This window comes from Pelobates fuscus, chromosome 5, assembly GCF_036172605.1.
Source record: "Pelobates fuscus isolate aPelFus1 chromosome 5, aPelFus1.pri, whole genome shotgun sequence".
Lineage (NCBI taxonomy): Eukaryota > Metazoa > Chordata > Amphibia > Anura > Pelobatidae > Pelobates > Pelobates fuscus.
In genome coordinates, this window is record NC_086321.1 from 213,800,450 (window position 1) to 213,825,021 (window position 24,572).

Consider the following 24,572-nt stretch of genomic DNA (forward strand, 5'->3'; position numbering starts at 1 on the left):
CTACTCCATCCTCTTCCATAACCTCCTTGGCTGAGTCCTCTTCTGCTGCTCTCTGTCAACCTCTGTTACATTGGCTTCCTGTAGCCCATTATATTCAATTCAAAATATTAACACTTACCTACAAAGCTCTTAACACTGCCCCCTGCTATATATTTTTTTAGTAATTCAGAGGTATGACTTTCTCTGCCTCTCCTCTCTGCCACTTCTCTTGTCTGCTGTTCGTGCCCGTACCCATACTTTTACCTCATGCAGACAGTTTAACAGCTGGTTGCCTAGCAGAGACTGCAGTACTGGCTAGGTTACTGGTTCTGTAAGCATTTGCTGCCTGTCTGATGTCTTGGAAGGAGTTCTGTACGACCCAGGGCACAGCTCTACCTACACTAAACACCAGGAAAAACACTGATTATCTGCCCCTTCCCCACTCCCTGAAAAAGGCTTGGAAGAGAGAAAAAAAAATGCATGTATGCATGTATCAGTATGCTAGGACGTGTGTAAGTATGTATTATAATGTGTACAATAATATACATTAAATCGCACTCCTCAGAGAATAAGTAATATTGGGAGGTGTGGGATTCTTGTTAGCCCACTCTGCTAGGGTTAACAATGCAATATAATTTAAAAAATGAAATGAAGAATCTGCACAGAGCACAAACAAATAGTTTGCAAGTGAAAATTATACTTTATGAAAAATTATTTAGTGAAAAAGTAACACTCAGAAATGTTACAAAATAAAGAAATAATCATACATGGATACAGGCTCTGAAGTGAAGTGCAAAACAAGTAAGAGGAGTAAACAAACTCCTAAAGAGAGGCATCTTGCTTATACAGAATTTATAAAGTGATATGCCAAAAAAGAGAGACAATGTGAGCTTCACTTCATTAAAGTGATTCTAGGCCACACTGTTATAATGTGTGTCTCTGATTTATCTTGTGTCTGTGTGCTACTGTGTATCTATGTTTCTGTGATTGTCTTGCAAGTTATATAAAGTCAGTGGCTAATGAGTGTGGATGTGGTTAATGTGATGTGTACAGCCTGTACACTTACTACTTTACATTGTAGCAGAGTGTCATTTCTTCAGCGTTGTCACATAAAAATATATAATAAAATATTTACAAAAATGTGAGGGCATACTCACTTTTGTGAGATACTGTATGTGCTTGTATGGATGAGAAAGGCTTGCAAAATTGTCTTGGCCGGAGCACATAAATTATATGGGTTTTCTGTCATGTCATGTACATCAGTGGCAGAACTAATGTAGAGAGGGTCCTGGTGCAAGAAATTGTTTTGTTCTACCATTTTCCCATCCTTGCAGGGTTGTATTTGTGAGCAGTGTATGTGTGTTTTAACATAAGCATGTTTCTGCATTGAGTATGTGTTGTTTTTATATGTAGTAATATAATTGTATGTACGATTACCATTTAAATTTAGTAGTGTGTTTGAAAGTAGTGTTGGCATTTGCATGCAGTTGTGTGTAGTGTTGGCGTTTTCACTTTGGTGTGCATTTGTGTGTAGTGTTTGCATTTGAATACAGGGTTTTATTTGTGTATTGTGTTGGTGTTTGAATGCCTGGATGTATTGACATATACACATGAACTGCCACACACAGATACACAAATATACTGACATACATACACAGACACGCACACACATACTGACACAAATATGTGCGCAATAGTTCTGCCACTGATGTACATGCTATGCACCCGGAATCCCAAACGTTCCCATTGCTGCTGTACAGCAATGTATCTGAAAATCACGGCATGAGGCCTGTCATAGAGACTGGGGGCTATTGATGGACTGCCTCTAGCAGGGTATTTAATAAGATCTTAAAGGGTTTAGTACAGAGCTGTCACTGACCACTCTGCTCTATGGCTCTGAGTCACGGGTTACCAGTTACAATCACCTGCGACTCATTGAGCGTTTTCACCAAAGCTGCTTTCGCGCAATCCTCAACATCCATTGAATGACTTCATCATCAACATCAATGTTCTCGAACAGACGGTGACCAGCAGCATCATGGCAATGATTTTGAAGTTGCAGCTGTGTTAGGCAGGGCATATCTCCAGAATGGAAGATCATTGTCTGCCTAAGGTTGTGTTGTATGGTGAACTCGCCACTGGGCACCGCAACAGAGAAGCACCAAAGAAGAGGCAGAAGGACTCTAAAGAAATCCCTTAATGCCTGTCACATTGACCCTCGCCTGCTGTAACCTCTGATCGGGGGACTTAGCCTGATGAATGGTGTGTCTCTATCTCCTCCTTTGAGAATGCAAGCAGAGCAGATATTTAGAATAAAATGAAAGAGAAAAGACCGGCATTTGCACTGACCGAATAAAACTGAGGCACGTGAAACTGAAACTTGACTACAATTCTTCCTATTGGAAGGTTTGGATGCAAGCATACGCACTACGTCTCAGATGCTCCTCTATGGAACACTTTGTATTGGACCATCACCAAAGGAGGCCATGCCTACTCGATGACATCGTGGGTGGCGGCAGAGGTGGCTACCTCGGGCTGTAAAGAGGTGAGTAAAACAGACTATAGACAAGGGACTGTATAGCGTTAGGAATAAAAAATTTTAAGTGCATGAATTGTTCTTTATGAATTTTATGGTATTTTAAAGCATAGATGCATGTGATACTGAAGAGGTGGTGAGCAAAGGTCAGATATTGCTTAGCTTTTTTCCTCTGGTACTGTAACTTGTGTTAAGGGGGCAGAGTACAGTATGTGTGCATGCGCACATGTGCTCAATAAACTTTCATTGCCCTCTCTTAAACAGTAACTAAAAAAACTTTTTATGATGCTTACAGATTAAAGGTTATACACTACAGCAAAATGAACATCAGGCTCTGTTATTATGGGGATTCCTAAAGGTAAAAAATACAAACTCTGCCCTTTTTATTTGCAGAATTTAAAGTGGAATGTCATAAGTGAAGTCATTGTGCAGTAAACATTGACAAAATACGTCAATATTGAAAAGAAGGAGCACACTGTCGCTTAAAACTGTAGATTGACCAGGGTAGTGCTATTTTAAAAGAAAATAATCATTAAATTAAAGGGACACACCACTGCCCAAATACCAAAAATAAAAGCTGCAGAAGACAGTTCTGCAGTTAATGATGGGTAGGTTTTGATGGCTTAAAACTAAAAGAAATGTTTCATTTAGGGTTTCCACCTTTTTGGAAAAAAATACTGGCCATTCTAATTTGCATAATTAATTATATAAGCGTGACATCACAGGTCATAATGACATACATGAGAGAATGTAAACATTTGGAAGGAGAAAATTCCTAATTCACTAATAAACTACTTATAATGTGCCAGTCTAGCATTGCGTATGTGAGGCAGTGTGTATATACTGTCTGAATGAATGTGTGTATAGCAGTGTGTGCATGTTGTTGTCGGAGTATGTGTATGTTATTGTGTGTATATAGTGTATAACATATCTCTCACCATTCTCCCACCAGACTGCTTAATACACAAATGCAGAATGCTTAATACATACACGCAGACTGCCGGACACACGCTGCTAAAAGCGCACACGAAGTGCTGAATATATATACAGACACACACAAACACACACACACACACCAGCCCTCCCACATTCCTCACATACTGGGGGCATTGAAAGCAGGCCATGTCAGTAAGCATTGCACCTGCTTTTCAGGTCCTGCTGTCATGCTTCAATCGCCTTGTTCTGTAGCTCCTCCTACTCCTCCCATGCGGATTCTGAAAGTGGAGAGGGCAGGGACATTCTGTGACTTCCTATCCCTACCGGCTCCGGCACCAACTACTCTTTCTTGCTCAGCCTGAAAACACAAAACAACCTGGTGGCCGGTGCCAGTATTGCAGAACATTCACCAGTCAGAAAAATACCGGCAGTTTTACTTCTGTTTTTTTTTTTCTTTTTTATACCGGCACTGGCCACCCGGCATCAAATACCGGCCAGGTGGCAATTCTCGTTTCATGCTATAATACATAAATGAAATCTGTGCTCTACAGTAAATGACTCCGTCACAAGTTAAACCATGGAAAGTTTAGTGACAACATTGAAATATGGAGTACAGCCATATTTACTGTGTAAATCACAACGAAAAGGTATCCTGCAACATTGACTTACACCACTGAAATGCAATTAACACACGATTACACAACCTGAAGAAGGGATTAATTTCACTTAAATAACAAGTCACACAAAAAATATGTTTTATTAAATAAAAAAATACCTAAAGAAATGCCCCAACGGGTAAATTTTCTTGAAAACATGGCAATATTAAATATCTAAATACATTCAAATACAATATATTCAAAAAGATGTACATTGGATAAGTGGTATCAGGGTGACCTACTAATGAGGCACAAACCATAAACAGACTTTAACCTGTTCAGTGCCAAACTACTGTTCAACCTAATGTACAAAAACGATTAAACAGACAATACACTGCCCTGATACAAAATCGTAAAAAAAAAAAAAAAAAAAAATCACTGTAATGTAATTATGCATTTTTTCATTGGGGGTAAATCTAAAAACAGCTTGCAGAAACAGCAGATCTCTTGACTGCTGCCTTTGAAAGTCTTCCTCTACTAATACCACCCAGACTTGATGTTGCTGTCCAATCACAGACTTTCCAGTGCAGCTCAATGAAAAGTCTTTGCAAGGAAGGTGCTCTGTGATATTGCTGCCTCTTGAGGTCAGTGCAAAAAAAAGCTAACCAAACGAGGAAGTAACATAACCTTTTCTGTCTGCTTTCAAAGCCATGTGTGTAACCAGGTTAATTTATAAAAGTGTAAATTTCTATTGAAATTCTTTTGCAAAATGAAAAAAATAGGACACACTTCACACATAAAGCTTTTCAGCAAGCTAAAGTCCTTAAGGGGTCTGGAATGTACCTTCAATTACTGAAAAGGGCTCATTCTCCCTGAATTATCTCATGTGAGCCACTGCTCTGGAATTCGACAGAATTCATATCTTCTTGTATTTCTGATCCTGACATACTGGCATTAGAAAGGAGAGGAGTTTTGGTACCATTTTGATGTCTATCTCCAGAGGCCTGTAAATCATTGTCATTTGTCCCTGCAGAGAGACCTCTCTTTGAAGAATTTCTATCCATTCCACCAGGGGATGCTTTGGACTTTCTACTTGTATTGCTTTTTTTGCTTTTCCTAGAATCCGTCGAAGAACATTCATTACTAGGTCCTTTGTAGTCATGCATGCTTCCATTTTTTACAGAGTCTGCATCTTTGGTATATTCCTGCATTGAAGTTTCCCCGCTGTTCTTGTATCCCTCTCTGTCCTGTAGTGCAACATCAAAACTTGTTCCTGCTTTGCTCTCTTGGTTGGCGTTACACAATTTATCTGGCTTCACAGGGACAGGCAAAGGAGCAGCTGAACAAGATTCAGACAGGCCCACGGGGTTCCCTTTTTCACCTCTGTTGTGCGGCTAAAATGTTCAAAAGAATTAGAACATAATTAAAAACAGAAAACAAAAGTTTGCAAACTTAACAGGGCTCTCTCTCAGCAAATGAAATATAAACATGTAAGAAAACTTGAGGTATTTTTTTCTAGTTTTCATGCTCCAGCACTAATTGGAAGCAAAATACACAAAATCAATTTCAGATTAAAGCCACATCACACCAAGGAAAAATATACTGTAATAATTCAAATGGAGATACAGGGGCAAGGTTAGAACTGTATTGTGCCAAGCAGTAATCACCAACTAGCTATATATAGTTCCCTGCTTAAAAATGTAACCAAAACAGTTTCTTATATGAAATAAATAGCCAACACCATAAAATAATAAAATTAGACTATTAAAACCCACGTCCCAATGTGACCAAGCAATACCACTATTTACTAGCATGCACTATACTTCTTTCTGTTTGGTTCTGATTTTGTGGAATGTTATAAAAAAAAAATAAAAAAATAAAAAAAAAACACTCCACACACATAAGGATATGTTTGAGGACACTAATTTTAACATTAATTTCTAAAAGCACTCAAATTAAAAATCTGCACTTTTTAAAATAACTGCCTAAACATCTCCCAGGCTGGAAGAAGGAGATTTAATCTAAGGCAAAGAAAAGTTTTTTTTACAGTAAGAGCAATAAGGAGATGGAATTCTCTGCCTGAAGAGGTGGTTTTGTCAGATTCTATACAGATGTTTAAACTGCAACTGGATAAATACTTGCAAAAACATAACATACAGGGATATAATTTCTAATTAGTTGGGTAATAGCTGCTTGATCCAAGGAGATCTGACTGCTTTTTTGGGGTCAAGAAGGAATTTTTTCCTAAATTGTTGCAAAATTGGAAGCGCTTCAGACTAGGTTTTTGCCTTCTTTTGGATCAACAGCAAAAACATATGTGAGGGAGGCTGAACTTGATGGACGCAAGTCTCTTTTCAGCTATGTAACTATGTAACAGCAAACGTGGTAGCAAACAGTTGTGTTCACCCAATGCATCGGATAGGCCACAGTGGAAAGTTCTTCCCCACTTTACATTCCGGCCCCGGTCTGTGTGGAACGCAGTTGCTTGCCTGCATGCTATGCTTGGGAGGTAGCTTGCCGTCTGGCGTGTGAGCTTCATGCAGTCCCCTGCCCTTGGGTTCTTTGCCCTCCGGAGTCCAGGTCTTGTGAGGGTGGATGGCAGCAGGTCCACAGGTCCTCCGCCGGATCTTAGCTTGGTCTCGAGCCCAGTATCGGGTAACCCTCCGAGAAACTCGTTGGGAGCGTGGACGGTTCGGTGCGGTTTTTGCCACGTGACTCTCCGTTCTGGCGCATGGTCGGGGTCTCTGTATTCCAGAGTGTAATGTTCGCCATGCGGAGTAGAAGCTCGAGTTCTGCTTGCTATTTTACCCCAAAATTCCTGGCAAATCCTGTCGAAACGGGCTTCAAAACTTTCCCTCTAGGACTGGGTGACCTTGTGCGCTCACTGTTGCATCGGCCATTTTAGGCAAGCCATGCTGTCGGCTTTTAACAGGGGGGGGCTAGGTTCCTTGGGGTAGGTAGTTAGGTGCTCCCAGTATGGACTGGGATATCCCCCACCGGTTCAAATGTGCTGCGAGTACTCACTGTCTCGGGTCATCTGGATTAGCCACTGTTGCCTGATCGTGTACCGGTCAATTAGGGCTGAAGCCAGCTTGGTATGTAGCTTGAAAAACTGATTTGTTGCTTAATTGTGCAGGAGCTAGTGCAGAACACGTCTTGCCATCTTGGCTGTTAGGCTCCGTCCCCCTTTTAATTCAGAATACCCAAAAAAGTTTAGAAAATAACCCTGTGCATATACAGAGCTCTAGGCAGAGGCCTCAATCTTCCAATATAAAATTATTGTGTGCACCTGGAGCAGTAAATTGACATTAGAGACAAGTAGAACAGACAACCGCTTTCCTCTCTTGGACAAGTAGATTTAAAAAAAAAAAAAAAAATCCAAACCCCCTAGCTCAAATAAGGACTTCCCATTGTAATTAGAAGGACATCATTAATGGTTTGACACTGTAATGCTATGCGGTTTATGCTTACCTGGCCAATTACAAAGGTTCTGTGTAGGTTTTGGTTTATCTCCGTGTGTGGTTGGTGAGATCTACCAGCAGTGGTAGACATCTGAGGATCTCCTGGCAAAATAAAATCAAACTGGTCTATGCCTGCCACACTGGCAAGCTGTCCTAAGCTGCAAATAAGAGCACATACAATATTAAGAACTCTGAAGCAGCAATAGAAAGAAAAAAAAGTTTTTACCGTTTGCCAAAAACTACTTAATGCCATATAATTACACAAACTAAATACTAAAAAGACATTGGGGGCTATTTATGCAATAATAATTTGACAAAGGAGTGCTGCACACATGTATGTTTACATAGGAGCTCTGTCTAGGGAGGTCCGCAGCCCACCAGGAGTCACAATGTAGGGTTAAGGCAAAAAATTATTTATTGGGGGATCAACAAGTACAAAAAAAAGATACAACGTGTCGGCCTAGAGGGCTTAGTCATTTATCATACAGATACATGACTAAGACCAATAGGCCAAAACGTTGTATTTTTTTTTGTCCTTTCAATATTGCCTTCACCCTCACATTGTGAAGCCTGTGGTACTCTACTTCTTGTCAAATTATTATGTTCCAAAAAGTGCGCTAAAGAAAAAAAAAAGAAGGGGGGGGGGACACTCACTATAGAAACCAGTGGGACAAACAGGCACATTCATTTGGTGAATCCTCTCCTTTTACATATTTGCAAAACTTTCTAGAACAGAACACTGATGAATTGCCCCCTAGTCTGTGGGACACGTGTGTGCTTATGATGATTTAAAGGAGTATTAAAGGGTTACTCCACCACCATTACTACTTCTGATTTTAGAAGTGGTCATGGTGGTAGGAATCTGTAAGTGCAGCTTGAATTGCACTGCCACTGAATAGCAGCGTGCTTGAAAGGGGAAGCTTAAATGTTCCCTCCCTGCGTCCCTGCTTTCTGTCTTACAGCCCATTCTTTCCTCTTTTTTTTTTTTTTTAAAGCTATTCCCCCCCCTCCACTACCATGTCTACGCCCCACTCCCTTCCCGACTTACAGTGCATGCATGAGCTCTGAGCCGGTATGAAAAGAGGAAAAGTCCAATTAAATGCATCTTTTTGAGGGAAGGGAAGGAGTGGCATCGGACGGGGCGTAGAAACGTTTGAAGAGAGCTTTGCGAAAGTTTGCATGCAAGTTTTTACAGGTTAAGGGGTTAACAAAGGGAGTGTACATGGTTAGTAGTGTCCAACAGAGCAGTATAGATTAAAGGACCATTTAAGTCACTCAGGCAAGTTCATCTCAATGAAGTGGTCGAAGTGTAGTGGTTCTTTACGTTTAACCTTACAATATAAAACATTAAATTTTTTATAGAAACTGCAATGTTTACATTGCAGGGACCTGTCCACCTCTAGTGGCTATCATATTGGATTTTTCCGCAGCACTGGTCAATTAAAACACGGTCACGTGACATGGAAGCATCAAATCACAGTGTTCCTATGGGGGGGGCTTGGATGTACGTGTGCACTTGCTGCACATGTGCATCAGGTCTCCGGTACACCTCTATGAGGCCATGCCTCCTCAGTGACATCTCAGAAGGTGAAAAAGTCAGCCTTGGTGCTGGAAAATGTGAGTAAAAAAGCTTTATTTGTACAGTAAAAAAGGGTTTAGCAACATTTTAATCTTCATTATGTACAGACCACATTATATATTCAATTTCTGAGGGATGCACAATTTGTAAGTGGTTACTCACACTAGGTTACTCTCATAATGTTGACGTTTTTAGAAGCAAGTCATGAAAGAAAACATTCATTTTTATTATCTGAATCTTGTTGATCACAACACTTTTACAATCTTCACAAGATTTATAAGATGTTAATACTGCCCCCCTCCCTCTGTTCTACTGGTCTGAGGAGGTGCTCATTGGTGTATTTTAATCCTGCAAATTAAGGTTTACAAGAATGTGTGCTCTTATCCTGTTTTACCTATACATCTGGGTCCCATTAAGTAATTTATAAGAGTGCTTATCGTTGGAGCAGACTCTTTCTGCTCTGTTTTCTGCTTTCTAATCATACAATTAAAATGTATATCCAGTTTGGCAATATTATACTATATACTAACCCTCCCCCCCTCCCCCCCTGTTTTTATGTTATACTGAATGACTTGGGGTTAAAAACCACGTATCTAATTGATTTTTCTAAGTGTATATTGAGGGTCTTTTTTATTTAACAAAGTGCACTTTGAAATATTGTACGTGAACACGTTTTTACGTGTCAGAGGACTCTGATTATTTGGCTTGTGAGCCAACCAGAGAGCTCATGGTCATACTGCAAAGCGCAAGACATTTTAACGTTTTGCAATAGCTAAGATAGCTTATACAAGGGCTTTCACCCCGCCATCAGAGCTCAGTCTGCAGTGAGCCTTCCCTAGGTGAAGATGTATTATTTTTATTGCAGTGCACTTGATTTTTCCAGCATTTTTTTTTTCTTCTTGTATCAGGTTTTATTTTATTTTTATTTAGCGGTGTCAGTTATTCTGAACTTTTATATGGCTTTAAAATCTGTGCTTTTCAAACACGAACCCTATATAAACTATAGGATCTGCAATATTTGCAAAGCACCATTGTTGTGCAGTTCAAAAGGCAACGTAGAAATTGGATGGTTTTGCCTTGTTCAGTACGGGGTCATTCTAACATTAATGAATAGACTACATTATGTCATGTAAACATTTAACCAGCCAACATTTGACAATATATTAGTATTTTAGTTTCTTTTTTAATATGAAAAAGTCAGTAATGTCAAGTAAATGTTAGAAATGCCTTTTTAAACTACGCCCAAACTAATCAATCTGTCCAGGACTTACCTGTGGAGACAGGCGTAGATTAAAAAGAATTTGATTGTTTGTACCAGCTAAAAAGAATTTGAGCACAAGTTCATCCAGGATTTACCAATGGAGTCGGGGGTAGAGTAAAAGAAATGTGATTGTTCGTACCAATTTAATTAATTTCTGCTTTAAATCTGTTGGGTACTATTGTTAATGCATATGGTTGTATAACTCACCCTGCATCTCTCAAGAGATCCAAAAAAGCATGAAATTTCTTAAAAGATTTCTCAATGCTTTCCAGAACATCTTCATCTTCCAAGAGTGAGGAGCTTATGGTTCGTGTTTGAAGGGCATCAAAAAGACTCTGATTAATTTGCCTTAGTCGATTATTATCCATTTCCAACTGAAACAAAACACGACAATGTATATTTGCATGTAGTGATTAAACAAGGTACCAGCAATGAAACAGCTACAGTTAAAATGTACAAACATTAAAAGTATACAATAGAAGAAAAAAAAAAATACAACAATAAAAAAGGATTATGATAACCAAGCTTATCATATAATATTTTTTAATTCTTGTACAGTGTGTCTACACTGGCAATACCACCACAAATGTTTTCACATTAGGGATACGGGTTTACTGGATTTATAGTTCAACAGTCAGAAATAATGTCAATCCTTAATAAATTTAAGTGAAAGTACTTGACAATGAAACTGAACCTGCGGTATGTCTTGTATTAGCTTAATGAGCATCATTGTTCAGGTTTGTTTTTCCACAAATGCAATCAAATGTGTTGTACAGGATTAGTTTACATGAAAATAAAATGTTAAAATCCTATGCTGACAAAAAAAAAATAATGAAATTAAAATTTTAAAAAATGCGAGCTACCGTTGTGACGAACTGAACCTCGTCACTGGTTCTTGGAGGGGCCTGCTGGCCAGCCTCCTACACTGTGAATATGGCCCCTGTGTTAAACCCCTTTTGAAACCACTGTTTGTGCCTCTTGAACTTGTAACAGGAACACTTCGAACTCCCTAACGGTCAAAGCAGCACTTCAAACACGTGGCAGCCGCCATCTTAAGCCGCAAGTACAATGGGCGGTTTTTGGTCGTCGAGTTCATGGCAGTTCAAATCAGACACTCGACGGCACGAACACCGGTAACTATTGTTTTTTATAATTACCTCTAACTATTTACCTTCTATGGATGTTCGGCTATTCCAACGGGAGTCGAATGGCATTCGGTAAGAACAAACTCCCGGAGGAGAGACATAGACAAAGTGCCATACAAACTCTCTACGTTAGGTATTTTTATTGTACTTCGAACCCCTGTAGAAGTAGAATGACCGCACAGCTTAATTCTCTGGAACTATGCGTGCGGTCGGTCAAAATGTGACTTCCAGGAAATTCCTGAACCCCTGAAATGAACTGGGTTATTTTTGGATATGTTGGTCACCCAGATAAGGGCTATCAGGGGATGTTACAATTGTGGGGATATTACGTGTTTTGTGGTACTTTTGGGACTTTATAGAAATGTGTGTTTTTTCTGCCTGGAGATAATTGGGTTAATACAGTATCTGACTTAATTATCTCCCAGGCAGAGGGGAGGGATTGTATGCTAGGTGGGGGAGTGTCGTGCATTGGAATACTGTTCTTATTGGTCTGTGAATATTGTAACTTAGTTCCCAACAAGGTCCATGTGGGCGTACTCCTTGCATGGGGATTGTCATATATGGACAAGTGTAGCTCCCATTAAACGGAGATTAGTTTACCCCTTCATGAAGTCTTGGCTCATGTTTGGGGGATTGGAGAACTACATTCACTCTGGGATTGCTATATCGCAATACTCTCCTGAGTATAATCACTAGCTCTTATAAGAGCTGTTCCTGCTATGCTCTCTGGGTTAGGAGAGGTCTATCCACTGCAAGCTGGATTTTGGTTCAAGCTGCGGCGGTTCAGGGGGTTTACAGTGGTTATGGTGTTCCAGTACAGTTCTTATAGTGCTCGCAAGTACTAGGAAGCAGCGACTGACGGAGGTACCCGGTCGGGGTGCCAGGCGGTCCATCACAACCATAATCAAGTTTCAACTCTTGCAACAGCAGTTGCTAGCGATGGCTGTGAGAAGAAGGCATTGTCTCTCTCACCGAAAGATAATAGCTATAGAGACTTGAGTGGTCTCCTCCACAGACATTGGTTTTGTACTCTCTCGCATGTGAACAAACATTGGCTTTTGGAGGCCAGGAGCTGAAGAAGGAAGATAGTTGCTTCTGCAGAGGACAGCATCAGGTAAGTAAAACTCACCATAGCTGCACCCACAGGCTACCACATCCCAAGCAGCAATTTCACCATCAGGGTGACAGACACTTGAAGCAGGCACAGTCTAATTTAAAAAACCCATGTGCTGTGTATGGCTCAATATGGTCATTCTATTCCTTCCCAAAATGGATCAATTAAACAGACTATTTCTTATAGAAAAAAAAAGAAAAAAAAAGGAAAATCCCAGAGCATTTGACAGTAACAGAGATTTGCAAAATCTACTATAAGAGAGATTTTGACACGTCTAATACAACAGTCTATCATGGCATAAATGCTTTACCACGCGAATGAGAGTTGCTTTCCTTAAGAAAAAAGAAAAAAAAAAGTTGAATACCTCAGTTATCCTTTCATCAGCTTTTAATCTTGTTTTCCTTTCCTCGTGCAACCTTAGTTGGCAATCATTTAATTCCACCTGCAGGAGCAAACATAATAAATGTAATAATTTATTTGTATCCTGGTGATTTATTGTTAAAGAACGCTTGGAATCTTTAAGACAGGGTCTGGGAATATATTAACATGTGATATGTAAGCAAACTCTGCAGTAGCTAAAAGACAAATCAAGCTTATTTTTCATAAATGTATGATTTAAAATTAAGTTTGATGATGATTGATGAATTGCAGACTTCTAATTTGAAAGAGATCATACAATAGCTCACTCCAATACTTTATGTGACATGGGGAATATAGATGCTATACTTATAAAAAAAAAATAATAAAACTTCTGTCTCAAATTGTGTGTTTATTCATCAATCAGTAATGTGACTTGGCAAAGTTTGGAACACTATAGTCACCAAAACCACTACAGTTTTATGTAGTGGTTCTGATGTCTATGCCATGTCCCTGCAGATGTTTCAATGTAATCACTGCCTAAACAGAGATATACTGGTGCCTAGAAACACCTCTAGAGGCAATCACTCAGACGGCAAGTTGGGGTGCTTCCTATCTCAGTGCTGCACAGTGTGCATTAGTCTTCGAGTATGCCATTACATCTGATGTGACAGTTCCTCGTTAAAAGCAAAGTTTAGGCAATAAATTGTAATGGGAAATGGTGTTCAAAAACAAGCCAAGGGCTGTAAGTTGCGATGTTTTGTTTGCAGGTAGTATAAAGTTCAGTCTTTTAATTAAAAAAGTAAAAAATATATAAATTCTGAAATGAGAGAGCATATGCCATAAATAATAAAATATATTTAGATTTTGAAACTTAGCAAAAGTCCTGAACAATGGTTTATTAACTCTATAAGTTGGGTACTAAATATGGTGAATCTTTGCATCTTGCGATCTTTGAAAAAAATCCTAAACAGAGTAGCAAGTACCTCAATCTAGAACAGATGTGTCCAACCCGCGGCATACATTTGGCCCTGCATCTCTTGTAATGCGGCCCAGTTGCTGTATGGACTGCTGGGCAGCGAGGGAAACAGGGAGCCTATTACTTACTGTGCTCTTTGTACACACCTTCCTTGCGCGCCCCGCAGTTACCCAGCAGCTTGGATAAAACATCATCCCGGCATTGGCAAAACTACGGGGCATGCGCGGGACCTGTACAGGAAGAGCACAGTGTTCCCATCACAGCAGCAACCACTGCCCATCAAAGAGAGGATCCACTCCAACCTTCCCAGAGCAAGGTAGGGAGGCTGGGTGGACCTCTTAATTACTTAATGTGCATATGAATGTGATTTCTGTGTGCATATGGCAGTAATTATGTGGACTAATTTGCCTTAGTCGATTATTTTCCATTTCCAACTGAAACAAAATACTAATTAAAACAGGACAATGTATATTTGCATGTAGTGATTAAACAAGGTACCAGCAATGAAACAGCTACAGCTGAAATGTACAAACATTACAAGTATACAATAGAAGTAAAAACAAAAATACAACAATAAAAAAGGATTATGATAACCAAGCTTGTCACTAGGTTAATTGACTATCTCTGTCTAAATAAAATTTATGTCTGTGTGTATACAGTTGTGTTCAAAAGTTTGCATACCCTTGAAGAATTAGTAATATATGTGCCATTTTTAAAGAAAACATGAGTGAGCAGGCAAAACACAGTTATTTTATTTCTTATGGGATTCATATTCAACTGTAGGTTATTACAGAATGGCGCAATCACAAAATAAAACATGGCAACAAAGAAAAAAATTAAATAACCACAGTTTAAAAGGCCACTCCAAAACCTTCACCTTTTTCTGCTGTAACCACTGGAGGGTCAAATTGGCCTGGTGAGTAGGGTCATTGCCAAAGTCCAAGAACATCCCATGTGCAGCATTGGTGCAAAAGAATGCAAATTGCCTGCCAGCATTTTCTAATAACATGCTGCATTCATCTTGCCATCAATTTTTACAAGATTCCTTGTGGGAATGATATAGAGGGTCTTCGTTAACGAGGGGGCAAACGGGGCAGCTGCCCCAGGCCCAGTTTCTCCTGGAGGGCCCAAAGCACCTGCCCCATAGGCCCCGCTGCCCTCATCGATTTCTTTTTCCCCCCCGTCCTCTGAGTCCCACCGGGTGTCCCATGCACTTAGGGCCACCCGGTGGGCTTGTATCAGCAGGGGCCCGGTCGGGCGCTGTTGCCCTTTAACACCACAACTGGGCCCCTTGCTTTCCGGCAGCCGGCTGGGAGGAAGTGACAGCCGCAAGTCACTTCCTCCCATAAAGAGAGGAGCTGCACGGAATTTGGCAGGAGTTGCAAGGAAGGGAGGAGGAGGCTGCAGTGAGGATGGAGGATCCTCACTCCTATCAGCCTCAGGCACCACACTGGACCCCAGGGAAACCACCTTCCAGCAAAAGGTAGGAAACGGGAGGGTGGGTTTAAAAATTTACATTTACATGTGTGTCAGTATGTCTGTCTGTCTGTCAGTGTGTGTGTGTGTGTGTCAGTATGTCTGTCAGTGCATGCGTCAGTATATCCGTCTGTGTGTGTCAGTGTATTTGCCTGTGTGTGTGTGTCAGTATTTCTCTCAGTGTATGTGGGTGTCAGTATATGTGCCTGTGTGTGGGTGTCAGTATGTCTGTCAGTGTATGTGTGTCAGTATGTTGCTCAGTGTATGTGTCTGTGTGTTTGTGTCAGTATGTCTGTATATGTGTCTGTCAGTACGTCTACCAGTGTATGTGTCTGTGTCAGTATATGTATCTGTGTGTGTCAGTATGTCTGTCAGTGTATGTGCCTGTTTATCTGTATGTAGTCAGTGTATGTATCTGTGTATCTGCTTGTGTGTCAGAGTGTGTACCTGTGCATCTGAGCACCAACTTTAAATACAAATACACCCCTCCATTCAAACTTCAACACTACATACAAACACACTCCTGCATTGAAACATCAACACTACTTACAAACATACCTCTGTGTTGAACACCAGAATTATATATAAACACACCCCTACATTCAAAAACAAACATCACACATAAATGCACACTTGCATTCAAACTCCAGTACCACATACAAACACATTCACACAAACATACTCCATACAAACACATGTTTACATTCAAACACACAAACATGGCTCAGTGCTAAATACAACCCTATAAGCATGGGAAATTGGTAGAGCCCCAGCTGTCAAAGTATTGTTGGATTTGGAAAACAGATGGGGGTTCTACCTTTAGTCCAACCTTGCAATTGGGGGTCCCAATAAAATTATTTCTACTTTAGATCCGCCAATGCGTTGGGATGGATGCTGTGATTGCATGCCAAGGAGTGGGGGGCGAGGGCGGCAGGGCCCAGGGGGCCCAAGCAAACGCTTGCCCAGGGTCAATCGTTATTAAAGACGGCCCTGATGATATCACTATAGGCCTTGTTAACCCCTCTCCAAACATAGCACTTATGGTGTTGTGACCATAAAGTTCAGTTCTGGCTGAAATCTTTTTTGGTCTACCCGACCTTAGCTTGATAACAAGATGTCCCTGAATTTCCCACTTCTTAATACATGATTGAACAGTACTGACTGGCATTTTCAAGGCTTTGGATATTTTTTATATCATTTTCCATCTTTATCAAGTTCCATTATCTTGTTACACAGGTCTTTTGACAGTTCTTTTCTACTCCCCATGGCTCAGTATCTAGCCTGCACAGTGCATCCACATGAGAGCTAACAAACTCACTGACTATTTACACAGATATACACAGATACTATTTTCAATGTAAAAAAGCCACAGGTGTGGAAAATTAACATTTAATTGCCATTTTAACCTGTGTGTGTCACCTTGTGTGTTTGTAAGAAGGCCAAACATTCCAGGGTATGTAAACTTTTGATCAGGGCCATTTGGGTGACTTCTGTTATCATTAGGATTTAAAAAGGAGCCAAACAACTATGTGAAAATAAGTGGCTTCATATGATCACTATCCTTCAATAAAATATTTTTTTTTGCAAGATCAGTCATATTTTCAAATTCAGTAGCCAAAATTTCACAATTTCTGCCAGGGTATGCAAACTTTCGAACACAACTGTATATGATTGTGTATATAGGTCTGTGTTTGTATGTGTGCGTTTGTGGGTCTATGATTGTGTTTGTATAGGCCTGCGAATATGTGTGTGCATGTGATTGTGTGTATGTACTGGTCTGTGGTTAAATGTATAATTATATACATGTGTTTAGTAGATGGCTCCCTAATTTGGTATCCTTAAATATGGCAATCCCAGAAAAGGGTAACAAAAAAGGGAGTTCGCTACTAAACAAATGAAATATCAGCATTAAAGGGACACTGTAGGCACCAGACAACTTCAGCTAATTGTGACTGCAATGCAAACATTGCAGTTCTAGAGAACTGCAATGTTGATATTGCAGCACTAAATCTGCCCTCAGTGGCTGTCTACTAGACAGCTACTGGGGACGCTTCCGGAATCCAAACAAACTTTTGGTTTCTTATCTGACGCTGGACGTCCTCACAGACCTCCAGCGTCAGATTTTCCCTATAGAAAAGCATTGAATAATACTTTACTATGGGAAGGCCTAATGCACGTGCGGCCATTGCCGTGCATGCGCATAAGGTCTCCCCCGCCGGCTGATGTCGTTGAGGGACATTGATGCTGGATTCAGGTAGGTGGCTGAAGGGTTTTTTACCCCATCAGCCCCGCGGGAGGGGGGGGGGGCGTGAGGGAGGGGCTAAGCTATTAAACCTATAGTGCCAGGAAAACAGGTTTGTTTTCCTGGCACTATAGGATCCCTTTAAGAAAAGGACTTTTGACGTTTTATTATATAAATTAAATACAATATATATGTTATGTGCGGCCCCAGACAATTCCTCTTCGCTTAATGAAGCCTGGGGAAGCCAAAAGGTTGGACACTCATGATTTAGAACGTAAAAGCAGTTCACCATTTGCATCATACCTGCAAACGCTTGAGTTGTTTTGGGTCACTTTTCCGAAGGGATTCTACTGCTGCCAAATCAGAAACATCCAAAGAACTATCTGCTTCTTCACTTTCAGAAGTGTCACTGTTCACCAAAATGTGCACTCCTGTACCGGTCTAAAGTAAAAAATAATTTATTTATTTTTTTACATATTTTCCCTATAAAAATAAATAAATAATAAATAAATAATATATACACACACATATATATATACAATATATATATATATACACATACATATATATATATATATATATATATATATATATATACATACACACATACACACACACACACACACAAAATGCTGATGAATAATCTTTTGAAGTACTATAGTAATATTTTTTATTTGGGGCAGGAGCGATATTGGTTGCAGGGAATTTCTATCACCACCTTTACTAGAACTAGGAATCATAAACGGTCAAAGACTGCTGATGTGTAAGAGGATAAAGGTTAGATTGTGCTGGAGGTGACACTTGTTACTGAATGACAGATTTCCATTTCCAGGGATTCAAAATCAATAAAGCCATTAAAAAAATAAAAAAAAAGTTAAAAAAATAATCACAACAAGGAATTTAATGCAAGATTGTAGGATTTTTAAACCTAACAACACTGAAACACGAGGATTTGGATCTCATGACATGCAAAAGTTAAGCATTATTTGACAAAAGCCAAGATGGCATTATGTTTCTAGAAGCACAATGCCACTAAAAACTAAGCCACTTGGGCTACTGTTGGGTTGTCAGCAGCACATTTTATAAGGGTGTCTTCCATATAGAGAGTATCGTTTTACATAAAAAGTAAATATTTTTACACAGCCATATATTACATCTAAATTACATCAAATAAACTAAAACATTTAAAGGGACACTATAGTCACCAGAACAACTACAGCTTATTGACTTTGTTCTGGTGAGTAGAATCAGGCTTTTTGCTGTAAACACGGTCTTTTCAGAGAAAATGCAGTGTGTACATTACAGCCTAGTGATAGCTTCACTGGTCACTCCTCAGATGGCTGTTAGAAATCTTCCTGGGTGATGGCTGCCTAAAATGCATCCAAACATTCAGTGTCTCCACCCCCTGCATGCAGACACTGAATTTTCCTCATAGAGATTAATTGATTCAATTCAACACTATGAGGAGATGCTGATTGTCCAGGGCTGTGTTTGAATTGTGCTGGCTCTGCCCCTGATCTGCCTCCTTGTCAGTCTCAGCCAATCCTATGAAGAATCACAGTGATTGGATCAGGCCACCAATTCTGATGATGTCAGCAGACAGCTTGTTTTTCTGAGGCAAACAGCATGCAGACCGTCAGCTTCAGGCTTGAATTCAAGTAAGATTTTGCTATATTTAGGGAGGCATGAGGAGCACAGGGGGGCTGGATGGTGGTTTTAACACTATAGGGTAAGGAATACATATTTGTGTTCCTGACCCTCTAGTGATCCTTTAAGTTACGATTGAATAATTACCTAACAAAAATGCAAACTTAAACAATGGTGATTAAAACAACATATTTTTGCTCTAGTGATAACTGGATATATACACAAATAGTTTTCACGATTGTTGTCTTCAGCTAGATTACCAGCTTACTAAAATTACACAAAACAGGTAGGGATCTTAATAGGGAAGATGAAGGACCATTTGGGCCTACAAAAGGGTATACCTGGCAACCTTTGATTGAAGATAGAGGATATGGCTGGAAGTGGGTCAGAGGTCCAATCCCAAACATTGTGAAAGTATGAACTCTTAACCCCAACGTACTCAATGATGAACACCCTTATTTTGCTGTAAACATTTTATTACTGCACAGGGTACATCAGTCGGTAACAACACTTGTCACTACAATGAGAGATTACGTTTTAAGTGACATTTTTCTAGTAAATCAGTATTCAGAAAGGCAGTTATCAAATAATATATGACTTTTCCAAATAAATTATATGTGTGTGACAGTTTGTCTTGGGCAGAATTGAACAGAAGTAAAAAGTAAGTAGCAATGGCCACAAGTCTTATATAATCAGCACACTTTAACCTAAATTTTGAAAGTCACTTTGCTCTCAATTTGAATTGCAGGCAATTCAGCTTGAGTACATAAGTGATTGTGCTAGCATTTTCAGAATAAGCATTCCCAAGATATTTAGGCAAATTCATGTGCAAGTGTCCTCCATTTAGTGACAATTATTGCCATGATGTACCTATGTTAACACCTAGTCCATACCAGGAAATATAGTCATGTAGATGGCTACAGAATAAACACATATTCCCAGCTATGTTTATGAGAACCTATGTTTATGAGAATTGTTAAGCATTTATGTCTGCCATGAAGACCCTTCCACTAACAAACAGTAAAATGCTAGTGAAAAGTATAACAATGCATTAAACTTTTAAAATATTTATAAAAAAAAAAAAAAAAATATAACAGAACTAGACTTAAAAATAAATAAATTAGGTAATAGAGAGTTTTGAAATAAATTTTACATTATGTCCGTGTTAATACTTTAACTAAGAGGCTCTTCAATATACAGAACTAAATTACATAGGCAGGAAAACAAAATGCACCATATTTTATCTCATAAAAAACGTTTCCTACAGAGCCCAGTCAGAGAAATTGGCTCTAGTTAACAGTACCTTACAATCTTTCCAAAATCATTGGTTTGCTGTTAAATTGGATACAATTGTGCCATAACTAGTGTATCAAGTAAAGCAACACTGCCCCCTAGGGGAAATAGCAAAAGGGGGTCAAATATATAATAAAATATTTAATACTGTACACTAACAATGAGAACAAAAATGCCAATGTCACCCAAAACTGTGGGATACACTGGGAGGAAGCACAAAAGTATTATAAGTGGCCAAAAAACATAAATTTTACTTACCGTAAATTTCTTTTTCCTGAAGATTAGAGGCAGTGCTTATACCACAGGGATATCCAATCTGGAGGGAAAAAACAGGCAGGCAAATCTCCAAACATTTAAACCCTCCCCTAATTACCTCCTTTCCCATAAGTAGCAGCTCCTCCTGATCATACCCAGAAAATACATAAGCCAAATAGCTGCAAAATTACTGAGTTTATTAGAAAAAAGGGGCGGGAATGTAGCACTGCCTCTAATCTTCAGGAAAAAGAAATTTACGGTAAGTAAAATTTATGTTTTTCCCTTCAGATTAGAGGCAGTGCTTATACCACAGGGATATAATAAAGCAGATCCTGAGGGCGGGTTCATTTCACTACAGCTTGAAGCACCTTGCGCCCAAAAGCAGCATCCTCCAACTTGTAGTGTCTTGAGAAAGTATGGAGAGAGGACCAAGTAGCAGCCGAACAAATCTGAGAGGGAGATGCAGCTGCTCGGAGAGCCCAAGACGTCGAAACCGCTCTTGTAGAGTGGGCCTTTATAGGGCCTGGATGTTCCATGCCATTCTTGGAATAAGCCAACAGAATACAATCCTTCAGCCATCTAGCCAGAGAACTCTTCGAAACCTTCATGCCTTTCCTAGTGCCTCTGAATAGGACAAAAAGACTATTATCCTTCCTGAAGGATTCCGTAGATTTTAGGTATTGTAAAAGACATCTCTTTACGTCTAGGCAGTGAAATTTGCTTTCCAAGGCATTAGATGGATTCTGACAAAAAGTCGGTAAGACCACTTCCTGGTTGACGTTCGAGACCGAAAAAACTTTAGGTATAAAAGAAGGATCGAGCTTTAGAACCACCTTGTCCTGATGGAAAACTAAAAAAGGAAAATTCGCCCGAAGAGCTTGAATCTCACAAATTCTTTTAGCTGATGTAATAGCCACCAAAAAGACAGTTTTTAACGAAATAATCTTCAGGGAAGCTTCCTCCAATGGTTCAAAGGGCGGCTCACAAAGCGCTGAAAGAACCAAGTTAAGATCCCAGGGAGGATAGGTTTCCCTAACATAGGGCACCAAACGAGTTAGAGCTCTGAAGAACCTCGAAATCAGAATATTAGAGGCCAAGCATCTGAGGGAGAAGAAACTGATAGCAGAAACCTGCAATTTCAATGAAGCAGGTTTAAGACCTTTAGCAAATCCCATCTGAAGGAAACTTAGAATCTTCTGGATGGATGCGGAAACAGGGTTGACTTTAAATCTACAACACCACTGACAGAATATCTTCCAAATTCTAGCGTAGATCTTTGAAGTAGATTCCTTGTTAGTTGCCAACAGGATCTTTATCACTTCAGTATCCAGACCGTTGCTCTCTAGAATCTGGCGTTCAGAAACCAGGCCGTCAAATGGAATCTTCGAAGGGTCGGCAGAGGCACCATGGCGTCCTCTAGTATTTCTCTTGAAAGTGGGAGCTTCCAAAATGTGGCCCCTGGAAAATTCAGGAGAACCGAGAACCAACTTCTTCTTGGCCACCATGGAAGGATAAGGATAATACGTACACTTTCCAGTCTTACTTTTTGAAGTATTCTGGGAATAAGCACTACTGGCGGAAAGGCATAAGCCAGGTTGAACTTCCATGGAACTGACAGGGCATCTATGATATCCGGCCTGTCTGTTGGATTTAGGGATGCAAAACGTCCTGTCTTCCTGTTCATTCTGGAAGCCATCAGATCTATCTCCGGAACACTGAAGCGGTCTGTGATGAACTTGAAAGTTCTGCATGACAGGGACCAATCTGCTTGTTTCAAATGATGCCTGCTCAGGGCATCTGCCACCACATTGAATTTCCCTGAAATGTGAACTGCTGAAATTGACATCAGGTGCACTTCTGACCACAGCATGATCATTGAACAAAGGCTTTCTAACTTTGTTGATCTCGTACCTCCCTGTCTGTTCAAATATGCCACTGTCGTTCGATTGTCTGAGCGGATTTGAATATGTCGATCTTTGATAAGCATCTGAAATGCCAAGAGTGCCATCCACACGGCCTTTAATTCCCTGAAGTTCGAGGAATTTTTCATATCCTTCTCTTGCCAGGACCCCTGCTTCTTGATGTCTCCCAGATGGGCCCCCCAGCCCAGGGCAGAGGCGTCTGTCGTAATTATAGTGAAGGACTTCATCCGGAATGACAGACCCTCGTGCAGGAATCGAGAAGATGTCCACCACTGCAGACTTCTCAAAGTTAGCTTGTTGAACCTCATAAGCCCATCCAGGCCGAGTTCCTGTCGATTCCAGACTTGCAGAATGTTTCTTTGTAGAGGTCTCATTCTGGATTTTGCCCAACCGACTGCCGGGATTGAGGCTGTAAACAGACCCAGTAAGCCCATGGCTTCTCTGATTGAAAACACAATTTTTCTTCTGAGATTCCGAATTAATCGCTTGATTTTTAGTTTCTTCTCTTCTGGCAGGAATATCTTCATTGCGATAGAATCCAAAATCAGACCCAGGAACTGGATCCTTTGAACTGGCACTAGTTCCGATTTGTTGAAATTTATTAGCCAGCCATGCTTTTCTAGCGATTCTATCGCTGTCCCCAGGTCTAGCTGTAGTTGACCTTGGGACTCTGCAATCAACAGCCAGTCGTCCAAATACGGAATGACAGAGATGCCCATACCTCTTAGAAAGGCTGAAACGACTACTAGCAGCTTTGTGAATACCCTGGGTGCTGATGACAGGCCGAAAGGTAATGCTCTGAACTGGTAATGTTTGATTACTGATCGGCAGCACACAGCGAACCTTAGAAGACTTTTGCTGGATTCTGCTATGGGCACATGAAGATAGGCATCTTTTAAATCCAGGGACGCAAACCAACTTTTTGGATGAATAAGCAGAGTAGCGGACTTTATTGTTTCCATGAGGAACTTCTTTTTGATAATCCACCTGTTTACGGCTTTTAGATCTAAAATGGGTCTGAACGAACCATCTGGCTTTGGAACCAAGAAAAGTCTTGAATAGGTGCCCCGAAAACTTTCCTTGAGAGGAACTTCTTCCACCACTCTTTTCAGTAATAGAGTCGATACTTCTCGCATCAGAGAGAGTTCCATCTCTAGAGAATGAACCTCGGAACATAGAAACATTTCCATTGGGGCTTGTGATAATTCTAGAGCGTATCCGTGTTTTATCACTGTGAGAACCCAGCGATCTGATGTTGTTCCTTTCCAGTGCTCTAGGAAGTGACTCAGCCTTCCACCCACAGGCCTGGCGTCATAACTTTTTATTTCTTCTGACAGAAAATCTTTCCTTCTTCCTATAATCAAAGGCTTTTTTATGCTGACCCCTGAAATAGTTTCTACGAAAGGAACTTCTAAATGAGGGAAGCGACTCCGCTTTACGTCTTCTAAACTGCTTCTTAAATGATTCTGGTAAAGCTTTCCTTCCTTCCTTCATCTGTTTTAACAATTCATCCAGTTTTGAACCAAAAAGTCTTCCTGGTTCAAAGGATAGGTCACACAGTGAATTCTTAGATGCTGTATCTGCTGACCAATTTTTGAGCCAAAGCGCTCTTCTGGCGACTGTTGAAGTACCTATACTCTTGGCCGAAATTTTTAGGCTTTCTGCAGACGCATCTACCAAAAAATCAGATGCCATCCTGATATTCTTTAATAGCTTTACCGGGTCTTCCTTAGTTTCTCCCGTATAAACTTTTTCTAGTTCTTCCAACCAAAGTCTTTGGGCCTTGGCAACAGA

The 24,572-nt window shown here is 40.1% G+C and overlaps 1 protein-coding gene across 2 annotated transcripts in view; it reads right to left on the reverse strand.

The window, feature by feature from the left end:
• Positions 1-4,509: 4,509 nt before the first annotated feature.
• The window catches only part of CEP78 (centrosomal protein 78), a 60,756-nt gene continuing 40,693 nt past the window's right edge, over positions 4,510-24,572 (reverse strand). For both annotated transcript variants that reach the window (XM_063455021.1, XM_063455020.1), the window contains 5 exons: positions 17,965-18,102; positions 12,972-13,049; positions 10,556-10,722; positions 7,519-7,666; positions 4,510-5,441 (listed from right to left, as the gene is read on the reverse strand). In XM_063455021.1, coding sequence (XP_063311091.1) covers positions 4,911-5,441; positions 7,519-7,666; positions 10,556-10,722; positions 12,972-13,049; positions 17,965-18,102 — 1,062 coding nt within the window. In that variant the 3' untranslated portion in view covers positions 4,510-4,910. The remainder of the gene's footprint in view (positions 5,442-7,518; positions 7,667-10,555; positions 10,723-12,971; positions 13,050-17,964; positions 18,103-24,572) is intronic.